At 45.9% G+C, this 25417-nt stretch overlaps 1 protein-coding gene across 5 annotated transcripts in view; it reads left to right on the top strand.

The window, feature by feature from the left end:
* Positions 1-25417, top strand: part of TTC7A (tetratricopeptide repeat domain 7A) — a 202282-nt gene that overhangs the window by 160813 nt on the left and 16052 nt on the right. For 3 of the 5 annotated variants that reach the window (XM_054628768.2, XM_077175821.1, XM_077175822.1), the window contains one exon: positions 5682-11418. The exons of the other annotated variants lie outside the window; for them this stretch is intronic. In XM_054628768.2, the coding sequence (XP_054484743.2) occupies positions 5682-5903 (222 nt within the window). In that variant the 3' untranslated portion in view covers positions 5904-11418. Of the gene's footprint in view, positions 1-5681; positions 11419-25417 lie in introns of those variants that run through there. 5 annotated transcript variants of the gene reach the window in all.

The raw sequence follows: 25417 nt of genomic DNA, 5'->3' as shown, positions 1-25417 counted from the left end.
CTCAACAAAGGAGGCAGCAGAAACACTGAAAGACAAGCTTTCTCCCAGAAGTGAATCCCAGTCATCCTTTGTTAGGGCAACAGATTATGATGTGGTCTCTAACTCAGTTCAGTGAGAGGACCCTGATTGCTCCCTGTACTCCTACAGTGTCTTTTCAGAAACAGAGCTCAGATGTATAGCTCAGGTTCACCATAACCTGGACTGAATCAGCAAAACGGGTGATAGCTACCCCCACACTGCCAGGCACTGCATGACTAAGTGACGGTGCCACAAAAACTCACTTCATTGCTCACAACTAAAAAAAAATCCTGGCTCTTCAGAGATGTAGGGGGAAAGAATCACAGAGCAACTGGCTACTTATATGTCTTTCTTTATTCTAGGAGACCTAGGATTTCCAGGGTTAATCTTCACCATTTTCTAAAAGGACACTGATATTTCATGGTTAATGCAACAGAATTTGCTTACAACTTGCTCTGATTGCTAAATAATTACAGAAGCATGTGCTGCCCTGTAGCAGTGCGGATTTTCTGTTACATGAGACTGTTATCACCAAATGCCAAATGCATCTTGAAAGGCTTTTTGTAGGGTTCTGCTGAATAAGCACACTTCTGAATGATCACTTTTCTGCAGCATGCCCTGCTTTTGCCAGCTGCTGATTACCCTCCTACTAACCACAAGGGACATGTCCACATTACAGATTGGAGTAAACAGTAAGGATACTGCATTTACCTTGAAATTAATTAAATAATGCACTTAAGGAAGCCCAGCAGCAAAGTCTGATTAATTCTGGAAACTTCTTGGGGTATTCAGACAATAATAGGCAGAAATGCTGTGCTAAATAGAGACAAGCATCAGAGACAATCTCACTTTGGAATTAGAGTCTTAGGCAAAGAGACAGTGAGAATTTGCATTTAATGTGATTATTAAAATCCATTTGTAAAGGATAGAGTCTAGTCCACCTATACAAATACTCCAAAAATTAGATGACCTTGCAAATACAACAAAAAGCAACCTTCCAGGAATGAAATGATGTGTTTTTCTGGACATCTCTTTCCAATACAAGCCCTAAAGGAAAGAACAAGCTAATCTGTGCCACCTCTTTGGAAGGAGACAACTCCCTGCAGCTCATCAGGTGTTTGAACTAAACATTTGCAAAGGAAGTTTTGATTTCTTTACTAAAAATAAACTCCAGCTTGTACATGAGGCTTACTTACATGTAGTCTTCCATAATGTCTTTCCTGCACTATTTTCTGGAAATTTTAAGAGCTAACATTTGAAGAGGTTTTGTCAAACCCTAAGGAAATAAAAGCACAGGTTGAAATTTCATGACCTTCTGGAAGTGGGACTTCAAGTGTAGCTTATGTTCACTTTCTTTATTAGTGAAAATTGAAAATAAGTCACTTTTTTTCTCATCTAACTTAAATTGAAACACGGCTCTCCTATTCTAAAACAAAAATAGCCTCACTCAAGTATCAGTTACTAAGTATCACATCACTGAAGGCAGGGGAGTCCAGTGCAGTGTCACCATAGAAGTGGTTTAGGTTTTGTTTGTTTTGCATGCAGACGAGGTCAAAAATACTTTTGAAAAAGCTTCCCATAGGCACCCTCTGTTCCCTGAAATTAAAAACCATCAATTCAGGAGTCCAGCTGTCAGCATAAGGCACACTAAATCAGCAGACCAGATTGGCTGTCCCCTCTCAGCCCTCTGAGTCCCCTGCTAGACCGTCCCGGGCCGGCTGTGCCGAGCCCTTCACCTCAGCTGAGCTTCTGCCAGAGCTCTCAGCGCTGTCTGTTACAGTCTGGCTTGAGCTCTGCCCTCAGCACTCTGCCTCTGTTTACAAGAGCCAAGGTGCATCTCCAGACCTTCAGAAGAAATCAAATTCATTTATGGAGGTTACCCTCAGACCTTCTCCAGTGAGTGAGTGAGTGAGTGAAGTCACACCCCAGCACTGTGCAGCTGTGTTGGTGCAAGCAGGACATGAAATGCCTCTGTGTGGCTGACAGGGGGGCTGGGCTGCCCACAGGAGTTTGAAGGAAAAATTATTCCCACTCACCTTTTGAGTTGGTTTGGATTTTTTTACTATTTATAATACACTTGAGGTTTAAAAATAAGCCTGTCCTCATTGCTCCTTAGAGTCTGACTCAGTACCAACACCACTGACAGAGAGGGCCATACTTAGAGGTACTTGTCATCTTTGGGAGGAAAATCACTGGGCAAAACCAGAAGTGCCAGTGCTAGCCAGGAGGTGGCAGAGGAGTCAGACTACCTTGTACACCAGTTTCTGCATTGTTTTGGCAAAAAGACAAATAGAAACTGAGGAAAGACAACAAACCCCAGTCCCACCCTCCATCTTCAGGAATAAGAGGATGAAACCCTTAATCACATTCCTGCTTGTATTTATACTAATTGCTCCTCTTCCTGAGATCTGACTTTATGAAATTATGCATGCACACCAAGCAGATGAGTTTCCATAGAAACTCAGGAGCTGAACTTTCATTAGAAAAATCTTTTTTAAAAAAAATCTTCCAGATAAAAATGCAAATTGCCTGTCAGTGGGTGGCTTTCTGAATTTAGATATAATTTTTTTCTTTTGCACTGTAGGCAGATTCCAGCTGGACCTACATAGCAACAACATGCAGGCATTGTTTATAGCAAGCCAGACTCCATGGGGAAATGAGAAATTCAGTAGCAAGGAGAAGCTCTCAAGTGCAAATACCTCAGAGAAACAAAAACTCAAGTGCTCAGTGCTGCATCTTCCTGAGGCTTTGAGGTTTGTTCAGCCTCCAGCTCAAAATGCTTGTGGTTTGCAAGGAGCAGTGTGGGGAGGAGGGGAGAGAGGAAATGCAAAACCAGAAACTCTCCTGCACACAGAATTAATGATGTTTAACCTGTCCTTTAAACATCAGCAGCGTATTTGTGCCGCTTCAGTTAAGCCTCGCTAAAAGGCTGGCACCATCTGTCACGGCTCACTCCGGGCACAGGACGGGCTCTGTGCTGGGCTGGGGAGCCTGGGCAGGCCTGGCTTGGCCAAACCCCAGCCTCACTTGGGCTGAGGCCTGGAGCCCAGGGTCATGTGCCCACACTGCCTGGAAGTGCAGGCATGCGTGCAGGAGGAGGGCATGGGGCTGTTCCTCATCAGAAGGGGGAAGCAGAATGGTGGCATGCCTGGGAAGGGCCACGGGCCTGGGCAGCATTTGGCTGCACAACCAACAGTTGTGCATGCAAGCAAGGAGGAGGGGAAATCTCAAACTCCTTCAGCAAATGTTTCCTCCAAAAACATAGCAGTGTTTCACCTGTGCAGTATATTGCAGCATCAACAGGAGGCCTTCCCTGGCTTTGGGGAGCATGGAACAGCTCTCTCTGAGGGTTCACAGATGTTTTCTCAGCCAAACTGGCAAGCCTGAAAGCACTGAATACCAAAGAGGAAATTTTTACCTGAGCTGTGCTTCCTGGTGGGCACCCACTCCCCGTGGGCACAGCAGAGCACAGTGCTGCTCCTGGGCCTCCAGCACGGCACAGCAAACCCTGGGGAGCACAGCAGGGAAGCCACACCAGGCTGTGGTTCTTGACCAGCAAGGGTGCTGGGGCATGCAAGGGAGCTGAGCTGCACGAGCAGTTTACGACGAGGTGGATTTCACTGCAGCATTGTTGAGAGGCGCGAGATGTCAGCCGGGCAGGGAATTCCCCTCCTTGTTGGAGAGGGATGACAGGCAGCAGCTGCTCAGGCTCCTGGCCCCTGTGCCTCCAGGGCCAGCAGCCCTCTGAAAGCACTGAGAGGCTGGATGCTGCTCAGTGTCAGGGTGAGGACAGCGCTGGCTCCCCCACCACCAGAGAGCACAATCGGCTCTGCTCAGTCAGCACAACAGGAAGAGATTTTAGGAAGAATGGGTTTGTGGTCGAGGACAAACTTGAGCTGAGATAGCTCCTGTCTATTCTTGGCTCAGGAGCAGATTTGCTACGGCCACACTTCTTGCCCTTTCTCTGCCTCATTATCCCTGTCAAGCGGGTGACTCAAATTATAATTACACAAATTCCTTGCAGTCTGCCATTACGTGCCTGCAGCCATCTCCAGGCAGCCACCTCCAGGGGAACCAGCCTCTCCCACCGGGAACCTCTGTGCCACCTATGCCTACACTCAAGGGGATCCTAAGATTACACCCTGTTGCCTTGCAGTTTTCCTACATAGAGAGGAACCTAAAGAAAAAACACCCCCCACTGCATCTCTAAATGATCACATTTGATACTGAGTTGATTTTTCAGGTCAAGGTTATGGGCAAGAAGAGTGAGTGAAGTTTTTCGTAGCACTGCCAATATTTGATTAAATGGCTGTTTCTTAATATTTCTCTCAGGCAAATTAATGTGTTTCTTTAGGTATTAGTACTATCACTGGCCTTAAGGATGCTGATGCACCCTGTGTTTAATGGTAGTTTTGTAAAAGCAAACAAAACAGAACAGAGGAAAAACCTTTACTATTTCTAAAAGCATCACCATTCTTTCATCAGAAATTTACTTGGGTTCTAGTTGTGAGAGATTTCAGCTTTATTACATCTTTTCATATGCCCTAAAGGCAATTAGACAGATTAAAGATTAAGCTAATGCTTTTCCTTATACATATGCATCCACCTACTGCCTTGTCCCAGGAAAAGCATGAAGTCAGGCAGTCATCTCACTTGCCAGCATTTCCAGAGGTGAATGTGGGCAGAGGCCATGCAGAGCTTGGCAGGTGACATGGCAGTGCTGGCTGCTTCTTCCAGAGGCCACACCAGGATGGAGCTGGTGGAAAGTTCATCCTGGTGTGTGCAGCTTCAGGAGGAAGCAGAGAAATGCCACGGATATGTTGTGGCCTGCAAAGCCCATGTGACCATCTGGGCTCAGTGGTTGACTGCTGTGTAATTAACAGGGAGCCTGGCTCATTAGGTGCCTTTGTGGGTTCAGACACATCCATGAGAGCCCTATAGGAAAACATGTTCTTCCTAACACTTCTTTCATCCTCCCCCTCCCGTTCCCTCCAGATGGTTACACCCACTTGTGTCTTTTCTTACCCTAAGGACAGCTTTTTAAACAAGGTTCCTCCATCCTTCTCCTCCCCCACGCTGCTTTAGGATCTACATTGAAGTGCAGGAGGACAGAGCTGTTACATCCCATGCTGTTAGATACAGCCTGCCTATAGAAGGCTGTGAGGAGACCACATCCCTCTGCCCCCTGTTTGCTGGGAAGAAAGATCTCAGTGTGATCAGGATGTAGGAGATGAGAGACTTTACCTCAGCCTCAGCTGGGTGTTGCAGATGTGCAGGAATGAATTCAGAGACTGGCTGTAGTCAAAGCTGTGTATATTTTCTGGGCAAGGAGAGAGGGATGCTTAAAGGGCCTTTGACCTTTCTTCTGTATAGCACCAGTAAACACTCTCCCAGTAACACACAGCAGCAGCACTTGCAGAGTTGAATCTGAATCTGCTTTTAAAAAAATTATTTTCACAATTGCTTTTTAAGGAGCACATCACTATCAAAAACCACAGAACTTAACAACTGATCACTTTTATTCCTCAGAAATAGGTGGAGATGCCCCCTCCATAGGACTCCTGTGCCTGCTCTCACAAGGCAGCTTGGTGGGAGCTTGGGGTGCTCCATTTCTTCCTCTCTTGAGTGCTGTTGTTAACTGCCCATCACTTGTTTGTTGGCAGGGCCTGGTGCTGAGCAGACTTGGGCGGAGGGAGCTGGCCCAGAAGGTCCTCAGAGACGCCATCCGGATCCAGACCACCAGCCACACTGCCTGGAACAGCCTTGGAGAGGTCTTGCAGGCTCAGGGGAAAAACGAAGCCGCCATCGAATGTTTCCTCACTGCCCTGGACCTTGAATCCAGCAGTCCTGTCATTCCATTCACTGTCATACCCAGGGAGCTCTGAAGCTGCTCCCCGCAGCTCTGAGCACTTGCATTGCCTGGACAGACACCAAAACCAAGCAGATAAACAAAGAAGCCCAACAAAAAGTGCCATTGTAACCTGGAACTGGGCTAAGTAATTCCAGGATGGGGCTCAGGTCTACAGGCTTAGCTTAGACAAGCCAAACTGAAGAAGAAATTGCAGCAGGCAAGAACAGAGAATGCCTTTTTCTTCACAGGTGCCTGGCTAACCTCCTGTTCAAGTTAATAGCAAGGCTTATTTCAAAGTGCTGCTTCAAGGTGACTGTAGAAAGATCATGCTAGGGTACAGTTGTTCAAAGCACTTGCACCTTTCAGTGTTGGTTGAAAATAAAACCCCCAAGCCCTGAATTAAAGCCCAGAAATGTTCTAAATAGGAGTAAATTCACCAACTAATTTGAGCAAGTTGTGTTTAGGTATGTGGCTGTCTCCCCACAGATCTGACAGGACAAGAATGACACTTGCACCAAATAGACATACAATATATGCTGTTTACAAAATTATTTCATCTATTTTGATAATCCTTTTTCCTGCCTTGCTTTTATATACTGTATATGCTCACTATATTTAGTGTAGCACTTAGATCAACTTAAAATTAAATTTTAGTTTTAAATTAAAAATACTTTTTTTAAAAATAAAGCTGCTATTTCAGTATAACTCACAAAAGCAGTAAGACCAAAGACTAAATCAGTTCACACTTGAACTAGTATTAAAAACACATATCTCCACTTACATATTTATTGAAAGGCCTTACATGACATAACTAATTATAAGCTCTGAGCTTCATTCTTATTAATCACCTATTGCATCAGTTTAGTGAGGAATATAGTGTTTACCAGTATATAGTGACTGAACTCTGTGCTCTGCCACATTACCAATCCTGGCACAAAACATTTTCATATCCTTCTTTTGATGATGCAAAAGAAGGCAGCAGTCTTTTAAGGGAAAGTGTGCTGAAGGCAGTATATGTGTATATGAACTGCTTCTTTCTTAAAACGAAATACTTGGATTGTCCATAGAAATTTCACAGTAGAGGTACAGAGTTGAGCCTTCAGGGGCATCATTTTGCATCTCCTATCAGGTGTAATAGTGAGGAGCTTCTGATGCACACAGCCTCCCCATGGCTGGCACGGCCAGGGAGGGGACACAGCTGGCACAGCCCCTGCTGAGCTGCTGCTCAGCTCTGTGTGACCTCCCCAGGGCCTTGGCAGTGAGCTGGAGCTGGACTGTGCTGTCACACAAGAGCCAGCCCTGACCAGACCAGTCCCAAGATAAAGAAGATGCAACAATTTGCTGCACTTTTCTACAAAAAATAAAAAAAGGTTGGGGCTTTGTGCCCATTTTTGTCCAAAGATTTGCGACTATTTACTAAGTAAGTTTGCACTAAAGCACATTTTGTACTATAATTCTGCCGAGTATTGTGATCCACAACTAGTTCACTCTGGAAATAATAATATCCTCAGGCAATAAATAAGATGGGGTTGTTTCTTACAGAGCCTGAGGCTCTGGCAGCAGACTTGAAGTCAGTGTTGTTTACAGTTATTTGGAAATCTGCAGGCTAATGGAGAGCTGGGCCCTTGTGCTGCTCCCAGCCCACACCATCCCACCCCAGCCTTCCCTCAGGATGCCTGCACCAAGGGAAGCACACTGCTCTCAGGTTCCTTGCAGCAGCCTGGTGCACTCCAGGCCAATATTTTTATTTTTTCCCCTTAATGATGCAGATGCAATAGCCCAGCTTATTTATCTGTTCACTGAGGGATTCCAGATCTGATGTAGGCTGATTTCACTCCAGGTGAAAGCAGCCCAGCCGTGGAAGGTGCTCAGCCCACGAGTCCTCTGGCTTTGCAGTGCCACACAGGCACCCAAAAGGACTTTTTTAGGCCAGGGGCAGGTTTCCTAGGAGATGGTGTTCCCCAGCCACATTCCTTTTTGCAATAGCACCAGCAGCAGAGGAAGGAGTAGGTGTTAAAGTAGCAGAATTAAAGGAGTTTCATGAAGACAAAAAGATGCAGCAAGATACATTTTGCTGCAAAGGGTGCTCTGAAATCGGCTCACTCTGCACTGCAGGGGGGAAAGAGGGAAGGGGAGGGGGAGAGATGCTGTTGTTAACATAATATGTAAATTGTTACCCAGGTGTTTTAAGCCCAGTTTCACAGTCAGATGCAATCTGAGAATAGATTTAAGCAGAGATATATATATATATATATATATAGATAGATAGATAGATAGATAGATAGATAGATAGATAGATAGATAGATGTTATGTTCTGGTGTTTGTTCTGCCCCACAGTTCCCGGGGTGGGAGCGAGCCCTCTGTGTGAGGCACAGAGCCGGAGTCGCCGCTCCCTTGTGCCATGTGTGTTTGCACAGCACTGCCATAGCAACTTCTATGCCCTGGGCAGCTACTGGAGTACAAGCTGTGCATCCACCTCTGCCACCCAGGAGCTGCTTTAAGAGGTCTGTAACGTGGCTGGGCTGTGCCTGGCAGGAGGGTGCCTGTTTCCCAGCAGCAGCTGAAAAGCAAACACTCACAGATCCATTTGCTCCTGCACGCGTAGCTTGTGAACAGCCAGCAGCCCATCACGTTTGTTGTGATCAGGCAAACTTCATCCTGATGGTAATCAGACTTGCCACAGCACTCATCTTCCTGGAAGAGGGGCAAACATTAATGAATACTTTGAGTGCATCAACAAGTCAGATGTTGCCAGGGTGGTCCCATCTTGTGTGCATTAATGAGCGTTGCTGGCATTGGAATCTCAGTCCTAAGAGCCTCTGCTCTACCTGTGGCAGGGAAGATGTGCCTGACTAAAGGCCATCATCACCAGGAATTAGAGGGCTATGTACCCCTCTACCAGCTCACCACACCACAGCACTCACAACAATTGCACACTAAGTACTTTGCATACATACTGGACTCAATCCTGAGATTTCCTGCCTGCTTCCCAGAGGATGCAAAGTACCTCTTGGCTGGAAGGGCTTGAAATGCTCTGTACAATGCAGGAAAGAGAGTGGTTGTTGCAGACTTACAAGTACTTTGGGGGTGAATCCTCCAGCTATATTTGTTAATCATGCTCAGCAAAACAGAAGTCTTCCCAAACACTTACATGCTACCTCTCTCACTCAGCATGGATTTTGTTCACACTTCCAGATTCAGAAAAACAAAGACAACTGCTTCAGACAATCCTATGTATTGTAGTATTTATTTAGATAGCAATGTTGATAAATCTGATAGACTTACTTCCCTGAGCTCAGTAATAGGCGTGGCAGGGAAGCCTGGCATGCTTAATGCTCAGGGTTTGAGATTTAAGAACAGAAGATTTACATCCCTTGTCTCATATGAATATTACAGATCATAAGTAGTGGAAGTTTGGGGAGCAATAACTTTGGGGAACCAATTCTGCAAGTTTTAGCACTGACTTGAGTCTTAACAGAGTTTTCTCATTCATTAGTTTTGAAAGAGGAAGATAAAAAGCCCACATCATTGCCTAAAGTATCACGGTCCTCTTGTTCCACCACAAGGTTCTTTTCCATTTTTTGGGAGAGTGCATGCAAAAAGAAAAAATAATTACCTTCTGTTTTCCTGTTGTGCAGTAAAGGAGTGGTATGTGCCGTTGCCTTTGACCAACAAGGAGGATTGCATATTGTAACAAGAGTGACTCTGCCTCTAGGATAACAGAAGGAGAAGCCCAACAGGCCAGGGAACAGCTCCCCTCCCTGCCTTATCCCCTGTGAAGTGTCATTAGTGCCACTGGAGCAGTTGGTTCCGAGCGTTCCCAGCTGAGGTCTGCCCACCCCGCGCTCATTCCGTACAGGGAGTACGGCGGATCCCGCGCCACGCACGGACCCCGTCCGTTTCTATTGGAAACACTTCGTGCTCCTGATTATCACAATGGTTCACAAGTGCTAATTATCTTTTCTTGGTAATGACTAATAAATCCAAATGGAGAACAGTCCTGGAGGGTGTTTACTGGAAAATTCACTGGCTGGGTACCAAAGCAGGCACAGCACTGGCTGCTGCAGTTTGAATTGCAGTTATTTTGTCCAAAAAATGTTCCATTTTCAGAGAGTCTTGGTAAAGAATGAGTTTGGCTAGTTTGTATTTCTTTTTAATCACAGCAAAGTGGGAAACAATCCTTTTTAGTGAAAAGACATCACTGCCATCTTTTTTCAGCCAAACCAACAGAGATTTGATAGTTGCAGTTCAGCCTACAAGAGGAAGGCTTCCCAAAGCAACTGTGCTGCAGCAATAATTCCCTCTGACTCAATTGTATTACAGGCATATTTTACAATTATGCAATGGGCATGTGGAGCTGAGATGCCTCTCCCTCCTTATTTGGCCGAGGGGAGCTGCTTTGTGCCCACAGGGACAGCTGTGGCACACATCTGGGTGCCGTCAGCGCTGCCCTGGCACCTGCCACCTGCAGGGTGGCTGCTGCCGCCAGCCCAGCGGGTCCTGCTCGCCAGCACCCATCACCGGTGCTGGTCCAGTGACCCTCAGACTGCTCCCTAAGCCTGGCTCCCAGGGATGCTTTCCTTGCTGCTGAGTTGTTGCTCAGTGCTGCAGGATGTCAGTGCATGATCAGACAGAAGGTTGTTTTCCCAGAAATGGAAAGCTGAGTTGTCCATCAGTCAGCGATGCTGGCAGGAGGGGAGGTAACCACTGACCCAGCAGTTGCCAAGATGGGTCCTCCAGCTTTGCTTCTAATGAACTGGCTTGTGCCTTCAGCTCCAGGAAACCAAGGCAGGTTCCCAGGTGACTGGGTACTAAAAGATCCAGCTGGTTTTCTCACAGAATCACATGCCAGTCAGTGTCACAAACCTCTGCTAGGGATGCAATGCTGCAACCACTGCCCATGATCATCCAAGTAAAGAACCTCCCTGAGCCAGTGCACAGAGAGGTGCTCAGCCTTTGCACATCCAAGCATGTCCTACATGCCACTCTGATAGTATTGTCATGGGGGTCAGAATCAGTTTTCCATGTAACTTCCTTGGTCATTGTATGATATTTCCACCAAATTTAATAAAATTGACCCTGTGGAAAACACAAATTGCTCCTTATATTTCCTACTGATCTTATTCATGCCACGGATGCTTCAAGCATTATGAAATGTCCAGTTGTTATATTAACTGGAACCCAGTGTGCCTAGGAGTTACCAGTTGCAAAGGGTATTTTGGCCTACACCCTGTAGTTCATGGGAAAAACGAGAGGGAGCATGCAAGCAGCGTGCCTTCAGAGAGGAACAGAGCCAGGAAAATGGAGCAATGTAGCTTCAGATGTTTGGGTTTGTGGAGATTTAAGCGAGCATCATGCTTTTCTTGTGCTTCATCCAGTAAAAATAAACAAAGGTAGTGTGAGAAACTCTAACATTGACATAATATGCAAATACTATGCTGTCAAGTTTAGGGACTTACCTTACTTTGGCCACAATGCCATTAATCATCTTTTTTTGCTACCAACAGTTACTCCTGTGATTATTTGGAAATAAAATGTCTCCATTTAAGAGTTTCCAGAGCATTCTGTGCATTTACACATTAATCTTTTGGGCAGGTTTCAAGAGGGCCTGCTTTAAAAGTCCATCCCTTCGTTTCATACTCAATGAGATTAAGGATGAGGTTTTTGAAGAACATTTCTTCATAACTGTGGCTGCTTTGGTTTATGAGTGTACTCAGCATAAATCAAGCAGAACAAGGTTCCTCTGTGGCAATAACAGATTTAAGTCCTTCAGCTGCTCATACAGTCTTAAAAATTGAAAATTGAGGTGAATAAAATACTGGCTCTAACTTTTTTCCCATCTTTCTCTTAATATGGAGAGGGAGCAAAACGCTGGTGTGGGGCAGGGAGGGAGGGAAGGAGGGAGAAAGCTTCCATGTCCCCTCCAAGCAGGAGCCCAACTGAAGGCCTGCAACTGAGCTCCAGCAAAAGCTGAAGAATTTCATTGTTCAGTGCTGTCTGAGGAGACCACTCATCTTTACTGGTACCTAATGCTGGTACATTGCCTGGTACCTGCTCTGCATCACACAGACATTTAATATTCCCTTTCTGTTTAAATGGGAAGAAAATAAGTCCTTTTGCCCCTCATTTTTGCAGGAAGGAGCTCCAGTTAGTTTGGGAGCTCCATGTTTAATAAAGAATCACTTCTTCCCTTGCAGAGAGCCAAGTTGCATTTCAATGATACTCTTGAAAGGTCATTAAGAATAATTTAATAAATTTTAATAATTTATTATATATTTTATCTAATTTTTAATAATTGATTCATACCTCCACTTCTTTCTGCACCAGAATGTTCAGATACATATAATATATTCCTGCTTCATGTGAGGTCCAGATATTTACTAGTTCCAGATATTTAGCAGTTCCATAAACTTCCCAAGGGAAGAAATGAGAAGGATTGCTGCTTCCCAGATGCTCTCTTCCATGACAGTCTCAGGCAATCAGATTTTTGTGGAGTCACCAAAGCACCAGAGTTTACTTTGTCTTTAACCACATCCCTCAGGAAATGTCACATCCCAGTCAGACGTGCCTGAACCAGTCTTTGCAACAAAGGGAAAATAACCTCCTGCTCTTTAAAGACTGGTGTTAGAGAAAACAGGCTTGGGCAACACTGGCTTATTGTGTTGCCATTAGCAGCCACGAGAGCATTGAAGGGAGCTGTGGCTGTCAGGCCAGTTCCCTGTGCTGTGCTGTCTCCAAAACAAAGAGCAACATCTCACAGCCAAAACATCCCCGCAGATCCACCAGCTGAAGGGCAAGATTCAAGGGCTTTCTCAGTGCTCCAACTTAAGCAAGTGTTAAACAGTGGAGGAAAAAATCCTTGCAGGTCATTGCCCTGAGTGGCAGAGCTGCAACTTCCAGGTCTGATCCCATTTAGAACTGATGTAGCTGCTGTGGTCATCTGGCTAATGGAGGAGGAGAAGCAGGTAGGCAGAACAACTGAATTTTATACAGCAAAAGTGGCAAGTATTGGATCATGGCCTAAAAAAACACAAGAGCAATAAAAACTGTAAAACAGGAGATGTTTTCCTTGCTGAGGAGCTCTCACAGAGGCAAAGCCCAGCTTCACCAGCTTTTCTGACAGAAACATGTAAAAACCTCAGTCTGTGAGAGTAAGAGCAGATGCCAAGCAGCCTCCTGACTGCAGAGACCTCTCTGAACCTCAGTTCTGCCCCTGCCCTGCAGCAGAGACCCCAGTCCAGCCAGAGAGCACAGGACCCTGACCCCTCCATGGTGTGCTTAGGGCAGATGCCAGTCCTGTGCCTGTCAGACAGCACGGTCCTCAAAGCAAACACTTCATTACATTATGCATGACAAGTCAAACATCTTTATTTATAATGCAGTTGTTTATGATATTGTAATTATGTCTGGAAAGCAGGATGAATGAATCAGCAATAATTATCCCTGTATTTTGTTGTCCAGGGAGAGGGGCTGACAGTGGCAGTCTGGGTTTGCAGTGCTGGGTGCTGTTTCAAAAGGATGGGAGTTAAGGATACAGTGATTTTCTGGTCACTGGAGGTTAGAGGTGATTTTGTGCCCAGTGTAAATGGCATTGTCTGGCAGAGACAATTAGCAAATGAAGCGCTGCCTCACCAGAGGCTTTGCAGCCTCTGAGTCTCTTCTTCCAGCCTGACAACAAACAGAAATTTGAGATGGTATCTCGGGTTTCCAAAACAGGAAGCTGCTAAATCCAGCAAGAGAGCAATTCATTTCCCACTTATAATGATGCTGCTTTTAAATCCCCTTTGAGGATACTGAAGTGTTTTCCGAAGGGTAGCAAGGGAGGCATTTCATCCCCATTTTTCACCAGATGAAAGACCAGCTCTGCCAGGAGTGGAGCCGACAGAGGGGTGTTTTTCTGTGCAGAACTGGTTGCTTCACTGTGACTCAGGCTCTGTTCCTTTCTGCAGTCTGCCTCCCACCCCTGACTGCCATACCCGAGTCACAGCATGGCACAGCCCTCCTTCAAACCCCTTTTCTTTCAAGGTCTCTTCTGTGGAGGAGGAGTTAATGGAAGTTTCCACTCACTTGTTATATTAATGCACTATAAATGACTTCTATAAATCATCAGAGTGGCCCACCTCAGGCACAGGTTGGTGCAATTACAAGGTACAGAAATGTGCCTTGGACACCAGGTTCCTCTGGACAAGTGGTCCAGCCCTGGCCTTGGAGTAGTGCTGTGCTAAGGGGATGAATTATCACAGCCAAACCTTTTCTCTTTTTTTTTAATTTTCTCTGTTCTCCCATCATCCCCTCTTGGGTACTTGCAAAGTCCTTTCTGTTCAGCTGGCTAACAGAGAAGTAATAAGTTGAAACAAATTAAAATTATTTCAAGCTACATTCCGAAGAAAAACTTCAGAGATTTTCAACTAAATAAAGAGCTTTAAAAAGCTTCCAATTAAACAAAATATTGTTCTGACAGGACTCCTCAAGCAGTATCTTCAGTAATTGAGATTTATATGACCAGAAGTTTTGAGAGAATTGCCAGAAGGGAGAGCATTTTGAAACAAAACTTCAAGATGTTTAATCCTGAAACAATCGACACAGAACATTTAAGTTTTTCTTTTTGTCTTCCATCCAAGAACTATTCATCAAAGTTATCTCAAGTTCTATATGTGGCTTCAGTTTTCTGGAACTTTGCTTTTCAGCCAATGCCATGCTTGCAAGAGTTTAGAAGTGTTTTCCAGTTCCACTTTTTATTCTCCTGCGTGTCTAACGCTGAAGTTCCTGGTGCGAAAATGTTCTCAAGTGCTTCTGCACAACATTACCAAACACTGCATCCACAGTCCAGCAAGCACAGGTGGTTTCCTGGAGAACAGTACCAACTGCTGAGTAAACAGCAGCATGTGCTGCTCTGCACACCTGTGCACACAAGCTGGGAATGGCCCCACTGAAATAAGCAGAGACCAGTCCCGAGCAGTTTTGGAAAACACACCTCTGCAGTGCCAGTGACGGTGATTAAAATCTGCAGCTGGTTTTTTCTGGGTAGAAATTGGTTCTTAAATAGTCTGGATCCTGTTACCAAAACAAGTGCACTTTTACATGTAGCAAAGCACAGCCAAGGTCTGTGGCTCCAGCCCCAGCAGCTGCCCTGTGCTGCAGCACTGGCACTGAGGCTCAGCACCTCACACAAACTGCAGCTGGAATTTCATATAAAGACATTTCCACGCACACCTGCTTCCATCTCACCTCTCTCTTGGTCACTACCCACTGCTCAGCAGCAGCCTGCTCCAGAAGTGTTCTGCTGTGTGTGATCCCCAGGAATTTTCCATGGGATGTCTACATCTGTAGGATTCTCTGACACAAAGTTCTGTGCAGAATATGACCTTTCCACAAAGGACATGCTCAGGGTCTCGTACTAGTTGGCCACAGACACCCCTGGGATCTGTAGCTCACAGCCTGAAGACTGGGGACTTAGAACTTTTCTCTGAGATTCTATTAGAGCTTCTTAATTAAAAGACCTCTTTGGGGACCTGAATTGAATTGGAAACCATGGTGATCACTTAGGTCAATCACGCACAGAGATGATTGCATTTGGGAGAGCAAGGTGGAAGATGGGAATGTGTGCATGTTGAAGAGCTTTAAGGAAGAAAAAAGAAACCCCCAAACATTTGTAAAAATTAGAAAGAATAATTTGCAATAAAATAGTTAGAGGATTTGTCATATAGGGCTCACCATTCACTGCTGATTTAGAGACAGCTGTCTGTCCTACTGCATTGAAAAGTGTCTTCAACTTTTATCTCTCTGAACATTTGATCAATGGATTCGACAGTCTGTCCATTTTCTCAAACCTCTGTATGCACAGTTTCATTCATGTTAATAACTGTACCAGGAAAACCAAAATGCTGAGAGCTGTGCTTCCATCATCCTACATGAGAAAAACATGTTACCAACCTACTGCAAAACCAGAAGTTTTCATCCTCATCCAGTGGGTCCTGTAACTTCAATATGCAAAATGTGTAAAAATGCCCAATATCCAGCAAGTGCTTTTGTTCAAGAGTTGAATTTGACCGTTACAGTTAGAAAACACTCATTTGTAATCAGATCAGGTTAGTAAGATTATCAGTTATGTCAGTTAAAACATAACCAAAACAAAGTTATGTTTTGTTTCAACTTACAAATCATTGTATTCTAGCTCTAGGACAATTAAGTTGCTTTCAAAATCAGAGCAGTTTTGGTTTCACTAGAAAGAACTGTTTTAAAATTCACTGGCTTTTCCTACAGAAAAGGACAACTTACCTCTCATTGACTTCAGCATTACTTTCTCCCTTTGCTCCTAGAGTAGAAAAATCTAAATAGTTACAAGGGATGTTCCTCTTGTAAGTCTCCACCAAAAATATGTAACCTTGCTTCACTTGTCTTTGCAAATTATTGTGTTTAGATGAGGACCTTTTATAGACTTGGCACTTCAGTTGTTCAGCCCTTGTGTGAAATGCTTTGTATTGCTCTTGAGAAATCTTACAGCCCCAATACACAGGGGTAACCTCCTGTAAGATCCAGCAATAAATGAGACTGTTCATGTAATTCCTGGGAGACTGAAGGCTTTTGATCCATAATCTATCTTGCATTAGCAGTTCCTTACAAGCTGCTTCCTTTTCTAAGGTGGACATGGAACACCAGAGCACAGAGGCTGCAGGAGTTTGGATTTTCCTCTCCATCCCATCGATTCTTCCCCCCACCACCTTCCAGGGCTCCTCCTTACTTTGCAGGCAGCATCTGCAGCTCCTTCCACATCCACTCCCCTTCCCCTGCCAGCAACCATTCCATACTGAATCGACCATGTGCAGAGGGTAAAGCAGTAGCTGCTGATGGGCAGAAGCACATTTGTTTTTTTAATTTTTTTTTACTCATTTCTTTCTCCACAGTTACCCAACTGCAAGACTCAGATGTGCTGCCAGCTGGAGCATACATGGCTTTGGGACCAACCTGCAGCCCACCCCAATGCCTTTGCAGTCATTTCCAGGGCTTCCAACCTGTAAGGAGGCTGGAGTTTCAGTCAGGTTAATATTGCTTGCCAGCTCATTTCAGAATGCCATGACTTGTGTGATAGGTGTAATTATTCCAAGTAGCCTTGTGCTGGAGCTTTCCCCTGAAGGCCAACGTTTTATTCTATTTGTATTATATACAAATATCACCTGGAAGCTCTCAGTGGAAGTGAGGAATCTTTGTTCTCTACTGACTTAGCCTGCAGGGTTATAATTATAGCTGTACAAGATACAAGGATGATGCAGCAGGCACACAATGCCAGGCCTTCTCACAGCAAAGGCAGAAGCAGCTTTGTGCCACAGAGGCAGGATCAAACCCCAAACCACAACAGGATTTAAGGAATAATAGATCTGCTCCAACACACAACAGCATCCCCACCTGCTTTCATTTCCATAGTTTGTCCCTGAAATAAGACTACAGACTTAAAACCCACTGAACCAAATTTTTCCATTGCCTTAATTCTGTAGTCCCATATGTCTGTGCCGTCAGAAACACGATGGCAAGTGAGTCACCCTGATAGGCATCTGCAACAGCTTCTCCTCACTTACCTGGCAACTCTACCACTGTAGAAGATGGGCCACAGAATGACTCAGCAGTCAGGTTACCAAGGTCACTTGAATTTTCAGTGACTAATTGTTGGCTTCTTTTGTCACAAAAATACTACGTAAAGCCTCAGCGAAGCTTTGGCACTGAAAATATCTCCAGGTGCAGCTCTCTGCACCCCCAGCTTCCTGCAGCCAAGCACTTCTGTGTGGGTTACTCTGCACCCAGCCTGCTGCTCCTGAGACATCCTGGTTTTGCTGCTTGAGAAATTACTAGATTGCCATGTTCCTGCTAGCTGCCTTCCTGACAGAAACATGTGCATGTTGAGCATTGTTTTTCTAACTGAAGCAGACCTTTTGCCAAACAGTTAGTCTGATATTTTCCTCCATCTCCATTTGCTGTTGGAAAAATATTTTCCACAGCAGAACGTTGGCCAGTGAGCCCGGTGGACAAATCCTGATAAAGGCTATTCAGAGAAGCCTTCCGCTCGCAATTAATGTTTGCCCATGGAAACCAAAGCCTTGCTATTATTTTCCTTTTCCTCCTCTGAGGGAGTTTAGCCCTGTATTGCCTAGTTTTGCTTTCAAAAGTCTTTGAACAGGGATGTGTATGAACACATCCATACTCTTCTGTGCTTGGACACAGGAGTGCAGAATGAGACCTCACTTTTTGTTTTCAATACAATTAGTATGTTTATAGGAAACTTTTATGCTGCATGTCAATTTTCAAATCTGAAGCATGTTTTCAGACAACACAGAGATACTATTTCAAAATAAAGCAAGGGCATTAATAAACACAGTTCCAGGAAATCCACAAAGGTTAAGTGACTTTGTACAGAGCAACTCATTCTCCTAATGAGTTTGCTGCAGACAATGCTCTCTGCAAGCAGTTACTGCATATGTATCTTTAATTTGTGTGTTTATATAATTCATGGTAGTGCAAAATAAATTTCTATGTAAAGTGTCCTAATAGATCGAGTGAGGCCATAATATTCTTCCAGAGCTTGTTCATTACAATATGCCCTGGCACAGAGTCCAGAGGGAGAGGAAGCCATTAAACATTAAGCAAAACAATTGCTGTCATCCTCCAGAGGGACTGGCTTTGTAAATGCTTATGTTAATGCTGTACAAAAGAGTTGAGTATTCTGGTAAAATTAGAGTGGCAAAAGAAGGCAAGCACCTCGTCCTGAATTTTGTGAGATTTCATTGGATAGCTAATGATATTTGGATCTTTGTCCTAGGAGAGCAGAGCTCATCCTCTCCTAGCCACGGACTGGGCACTCCTCAGAGTTAATTGTTACCAGCAAACAGAAAAGATGAGACAAAAAAACCCCTGACGTTTCCAGTGTTTTCTATCCTCAAAGCTGAAACTCTCCCCTGTGTGTGTTTTCAATTTAACTAAAATAGATTGCTGTGTGTAAACAGCCACTCTATCTGCATCATTCATATTTGATGGACTAGTCAGTACAACAGATACTTTTATCCATCCTGTAAGTGATGAGAAACCAGACACTTCAGTGTCCTGTGCTCCTCTCAGTTGACATGAGTGGCAGCAGCTGTTATTCGAGGCTCCCTAACATGTAATGTTTGATGTAGAGACAGGAAAATTGGAGATATATTAAGTGGAATTGGATATAACAAAAGTAACTTCCATGATCAACTCTCCCAGGAGAGCATGCAGAAAACTCTGGCCATGTTTGTTACCAGCAACCCAGACACTGGTGTTGTTGGGCTTCAGAGGCTGTGTAATAATAGTGTTCTTAGCAGGTTAACGAGTTACTTGCAGGAAAGGTAGGGCATGATTTCAAGATGCCTTGAAATTGGCAGCAAAGTGTGAAGGTGCTCCAGAGCACCACTGCCAGGACTGTAAAGCACACACCAAGTAGATGAACTTGTGTTTTAAATTATGTTCTGCACATACAACTTTACACACCTGTAAGAACCATGTAAGCAGACTTTTAAATCCATTGGAAACCAAGAGGAAATATTGCCATCTCCTTCTGCTTGGGAGACATGAGGGTAGGTGGTTGACAGGGGAACAAATGTAGCAAACCAGAAGCAGCACAAAAAGGAGGGCAATCCTTCTCTGAGCAGATATGTGAAGGCAGGAACTCCTGGCCCAGCTTACACAAGGGTGTGTTGGTGGCAGCAGTGAAATACCAGAAATTCCATTTTAAAATGAAACCAAGCTTCTTTCAGTGAGGGTGGTGAAGCACAAGATTGGGTTCCCCTGGGGGCTGTGGGCCATACACCCTTGGGAACAGACAACCTGCTCTGGTTGGAGAAGGGGGTAGGACTAGGTGGTTTCCAGACATAAAATCTACCATGCTGTGATTCTGTGAAAGGAAAGCTTGCCAAGCAAGGCCATGGGCAGAAAATTATGGTGGTGGTGTCTGGCAACAGCTTTTGGAGGAACCATGTGGATATACCAAAAGAAAAGACTTCCTTTTCCTTTGTTCCAGCTGGCACGCCCACGCCTGCTGCAATCCACACCTCCTGTGCCAGCACAGGGGGAGAGAGGAGATGAAAAGGCAATCCCATGGCCAGGGCTTCAGAGTCTCAGACCTGGAAAGAGCAGATGAGAGGAAAACCTTTCACCTGCTTTAGGACATACTCCAGGGAAGCTCACTAGACCTCTTGCCAGCTGGCATTTTAGAGACCCACCCTGCAAACTGAGGGGTTAAAATCTCCTGAGCTTAAGTGCAATTGCTCCATTTGTGGCCTCACTGGAGAGGGCAGCTGCAGCCCAGCTTTTGAATCTCTGCTCAAAAGCAAGAGCCAGTGAAAGGAAATGGGAACTTCTGTCTTCTCTGGGAAGGAGCTGGAGAAAGTTTGTGCGAAGGTCATTTTAATATTAAGCCAAAGGTCCAAGAAGCACCAGACAAACAGCTCTTTTTTCCCAAATAAAGAGTTAGTAACTGCATGGATATACAATTTTCTCCTCTCGGTTTAGCCAGGCTGGCCCTTCCTTATTCCTGAGGGAGCACAGTCATTTCTTGGGCATGTTTTTATATTTGCAGCTGAGAGACAGGAACGGGAGATGGCATGTGCCCACTTGTGGCTTTATGGCACAGGGCAGAGCTGCAGGGCACAGGCTGGCCATGAGGGATGGGGCTCATGCACAGCCAGGCTCTGAGGGGTTCTGCAGGCAGGCTCTGACAGCCTCTGACAGCCTCTGAGAGCCTCTGAGCCGGCGTGGTAACGTGCCTGCAGCGAAGGTGGGAAGATCACTTCTCTCTGTTACTAAGAATATAGTCAGGGAAACATTACCCTGCAAATTGCTTTAATATGCATCACACTGCCACATATACTTTATGACTCTATTTGCACCCTGGGTGTCAGCTCAGCTCATGCCCACTGCTGCTGCTGCCAAGCTCCTGCAGCTCCTTGCTTTTCCCTCGCATGCACTGGAGAAACAGGCAGAGCACAGCACAACAAGGCTTTCCATGAGGCTTCTGCTGAAAGGCAGGGATGGGGCTCACTTCCTACCCCACAGCTCTGCTTGGATCCACCAACAGCAGGCCAAAAAGCAGAGAAAATTATTCAGGGGGCATGAGGAAAAACTGAGTGACTCAAAGCTGTGGGCAGGTGGAGAATGCAGAAGCAGGTTCGATTTCAGATGCACTCAGCCCAAGTTTGCAACACAATCCATGAGATGTGAGCAGCAGAGACCCACCTTGGAGCAGTTCCCCTTTGCTGATGAAGTGACTCACTGGCTGAGGGGAACCAGGCAATGGGGGTGACAGACACACTACTGAGGGGACCTGTAGCTACAAGGGCCACATGCACAGCATGCACAGGAGCAGAGAGAGAGAGAGAGAAGTGAAAGGCTCTGGCTCCTCCCCATCATTTGGTGGATGAAAGGTTGGACGTGACCTGGCAATGTGCACTGGTAGTCCAGAAAGCCAGTTGTATTTTGGGCTGCATCAAACTCAGTGTGGGCAGCAGGACAAGAGAGGGGATTCTGCCCCTCTGCTCTGCTCTGGTGAGAGCTCACCTGGAGTGCCTGGAACCCCCAACACAAAAAAGATGTTGACCCAGCAGAACAAGTCCAGAGAAGGGCCACAAAGGTGCTCAGAGGGCTGGAGCACCTCTCCTGTGAAAACAGGCTGAGACAGCTGGGGTTGTTGAGTCTGGAGAAGGCTGCAGGGAGACCTTACAGCCCCTTCCAGGGTCCAAGAGAGCTGGGGGGACACTCTTTACAAGGGCATGGAGTAACAGGACAAAGGGAATGGCTTTAGACTGAAGGAGAGGTAGGGTTAGATTAGATTAGATATAAGGAAGAAGGTTATTTACGAGGGTGGTAAAAGGCTGGACAGGTTGCCCAGAGAGGCTGTGGATGCCCCATCCCTGGAACCATTCAAGGTCAGGCTGAAGGGACTTTAATCAACCTGATCCAGTTGAAGATGTCCCTGCTCCCTGCAGGAGGGGTTGGACTAGAAGACTTTTAAAGGTCCCTATCAACCCACATTATTCTGTGATTCTATGATCTCCATGTGCAAAAGTCTGCCATAAGTAAAGGCACAGGGAAAAGGAGCTGTCCTTTCTCTGTACCTTGTCACCTCAGATGAGAAGTACAGCTGTTTATTCTGCTGTGCACTGCAGCTGGCTGCAGGAGGGGGAACACAAAGCAGATCCTTACAATTTAATGCTGTTCCCAGGCTAATAAAGATGAACATTCCTTTTGGGGCTGTGGACAAAGGCAAGATGCTGCTATGCCTCTCACCTATGAGTACCTAGAGCCCTAAAATTTGAACATTTGGGAATTTGTATATATTTCTTATCTTAAACTATTGCTTAGCAACAGACTTTAGCCAAGGGCATGTTTGTGCAACTGTGAGGCATATCCCTAGCTGCTAAGTGCAAAGCAATAAACACACCTTTCCAGATTATCTCTGCTGGGATCACAAATGTAGCAGACGATCAAACCGAGCAGAAGGGAATCTGCTGTGTAGGCTCTCAGCACCTTTGCAATGCTGATAAAGTGATCTGGCCCTGGGTGAATCAAAGCCTTTTCACTGCAGGAAAGGTGTCTTTGCATACCAAGTAGGTTGCAGATGGAGGAGCACCCAGCAGGGCTCGGTGTGATGCAGTTCTGTGGCTGCTCCTCCCACGTGGAGAGGAGTGATGTGTTTATCTGGAGAGCCTTAGGTGTTCCCCTGACACACTGCTGCATGTGCACACACTGATCAACAGCCCTGTTTTGGAAAAAAGCCCCACACAGTCTTATACATGATTTTAGATACCATCTTGGTATCTATCAGCCCACTATTTTATCAAGCACTTAATAGAGCAAAGCTTAACCCCAGTATTGTACCTCAGACTGGGTTGCACCTGACAGTCCAAGGTTTTACTCCCCATTATCTCACAGAGGAATGATTTCCCTTCCCATCACCAGGCTGTACTTTGCCACCGTGAGCCACAGTGCAGTGTAACACACATCTATTTGATAACTGGGCCTGGAAATAGATGTGAGCACACGGGCCCTTCTCTCCTCCTTGCACCCCTGAGTGCCAGCAGCTGGTGGCTGCTTTGCAGAAGGGTCCCCTGGAGAGCTCACAGCAGCTTTCTGCACCTAAAGGAGCTTTTCCTTGGCTGTCAGAGAGAAGACTTTCACTTCATGTCTGGACTCTGGGGAGAGGAATGCCTTTCCTGCTCAGTGCAGGGCTGGGATGCGCTGAGAGTAAAGGGGGCGTAGCAGCTGTGAAAAAGCCGGCACTGGTGGGAGGAGGCCGCTGCCCCTCCTCTCGCTCGCTCTGTGGAGTCGGGGGTGCCCCTGCAGCTCATCCAAGGCAGCAATGCACACTGAGCTCTGCTCCCTGCCCTCCTGCCTGCCCTGCCTGCCCTGCTCCCCGTGCCCAGCATCACAGAGTGCTGTGCCCACTAAAGGGGCAGCTTGGCAAGCAGAGGCTGTGTGCAGGCTCTGCCCCAGCTGCACAGTAACTGCTGAACTGCGTGTTATGGTGTTATAAGAGCTCACATTGTCACTCGGAGGGCTTGGGGAGGCAGAAGGCAACCTTACATGATCCTTGTCTCTGTTACTCACAGTCCATAAGGCCAGCATTAAGGCAAAGGCCAGGCACACTGATGCTCCAGCTGCTGCGGGGCTCCCTCCTTCCAAAGGCACAATAAAACTCTCAATTGCTCACACAGAGATACAGCAAAGGAAGAAAAGACCTTCAGACTGAAGCAAATATGAGGCCCTTAACAGTGCTGAGCAGACAGCAGGTTAAGGAAGTCCCTGTGGACAGACCTGTTGTAAAGAGCATCAAGCAGTGTAATCTCAGAGCTGACTTAAAACTGAGCAGTACACCAGACTTGTGGCAGCTTTTGAGGTTTTAAACCAGGTTTTAACAATACATTTGAAACCCTTTATAAGTCATAAGCATTTGGAACAAAAGCTGCAGTCAGATCCACATCATCTTAAGACAAGCTCACATTAATGGCCACGCTGGCAAGAAGGAAATTGGTGCTCAGTGCTGGGATGTGCTGGACACCTACATCTCACACTGGAGTCAAGACTTGTGCACCCTTCAGCTTCAATTTCTCACCAGTTCAAAGAGGAAGTGGAGGAACACAGGGAAAAAAAAGAGGAGAAAGAACAGGAGCCCCTATTTGCTCACTCATTGTACCCTGTGGCTCAGAAAAGCAGATTCAGTCAAGTTCCCAAAACTTTCCCTCTGTGCTGCTCAGTCTGTCAAGTCCAAGTACATCCCTGCTGGGGGCCATCAAGAAGGAGAGGTAGCCCTGTACCAGCAGCATCAAGCCACTTTTGTCAGGGCTCCACGAGCAGCAGGAGCACAGGGGATTAAAATCCTTTCTGAAATTCTGACGACAAGAGGAAACACAGCTCTCCCATTATCCTCCTGCAGATAAATATTTGAAAGCAGCCATAAAGAAAACTCATCCATGCATCCCCTGCTGCCTGCCCAGCAGCCACGTCCGTACAATGGGAGCCACCTTCAGACAAACAGCCACACAAGGAGTTCATTGTACCAAGCTCACAGGCATCAATCTCCATCAATTCCTACTCAACACCACTTTAGAGAGGTATCTGTTTATTTTAAACCCATCAGAGGATGTATTTTCCCTACACAGTGGGAATACCAGTATCACAGAGCATGAGGGCTGTTTGGAGAGGGAACAGCAGAACCACCTCACCCACTCGAAGGGGAACCCCTGGGTTACAGTAGCAGAAAACATAATTGGTGGCAACAAAGCTGCAGATCAGGTTGCAGGTTTGAGTTATCCATCGGTCTTTTCCTTCCACTCAGGGAAGGAGAGGGCGGTGTAACTGCTTCTCACAGACACTCATTAAATCAGGCACGGCAGATCCCTTCACATGGAGGTAACCTGAGAGCAAAGGCCAGCCCTTCACCTGGCACAAGTCAAGAGCTCTCTTCAGCTGACAATAGCTGAAGTGTTGGTGGCAACACTCAAGCACTTCACTTATTGACTTCTCCACCCTGGGGCAAGCAGGTTGGAGGGGGGGGGCTTCAGAACTGGGATCTTGGGATCTTTCCTAGAAAACAAAGGCCAAGGACACTTATCAGGAAGGACAGCAGCTCCCTGGGCCATGGAATGTGCCACCAAGCAGCAGCAGGGCTGTTGCTGACTCTGTAGTGGTAACACCCTGCTGACCAAGGGGCCACACTGAATTAACAGTGCTGCAAACAGGGAAAGGATCAGGCTGTCTGCAGCATCCTCACCTAATTTCCTATTCTGGACTAGTGTTTCTGAATGCTTCTTGAAAGATCTCCCAGGTTCTCCATGCACTAGAAGAGCAAAAGATCTCCCAGGCAGATGTGTCCTGACAGCAGCTGGCAGGTCTGGCAGCAAAGCAAGTCAAGAAACCTTTGCACTTCCTGACACTGAGGAGTGGCATACAGTTTGTAGGCATAATCAGACTGTTCTACATACACTTTGTCCCAGCCATTTACATGGAGCACAAAGGCATCTGTTACTTACAGGGACTGACAC

The sequence above is a fragment of the Agelaius phoeniceus genome, chromosome 3, assembly GCF_051311805.1.
Source record: "Agelaius phoeniceus isolate bAgePho1 chromosome 3, bAgePho1.hap1, whole genome shotgun sequence".
Lineage (NCBI taxonomy): Eukaryota > Metazoa > Chordata > Aves > Passeriformes > Icteridae > Agelaius > Agelaius phoeniceus.
Note: the sequence above shows the minus strand (reverse complement) of the source record. Positions and strands in the feature narration are given on the sequence as shown.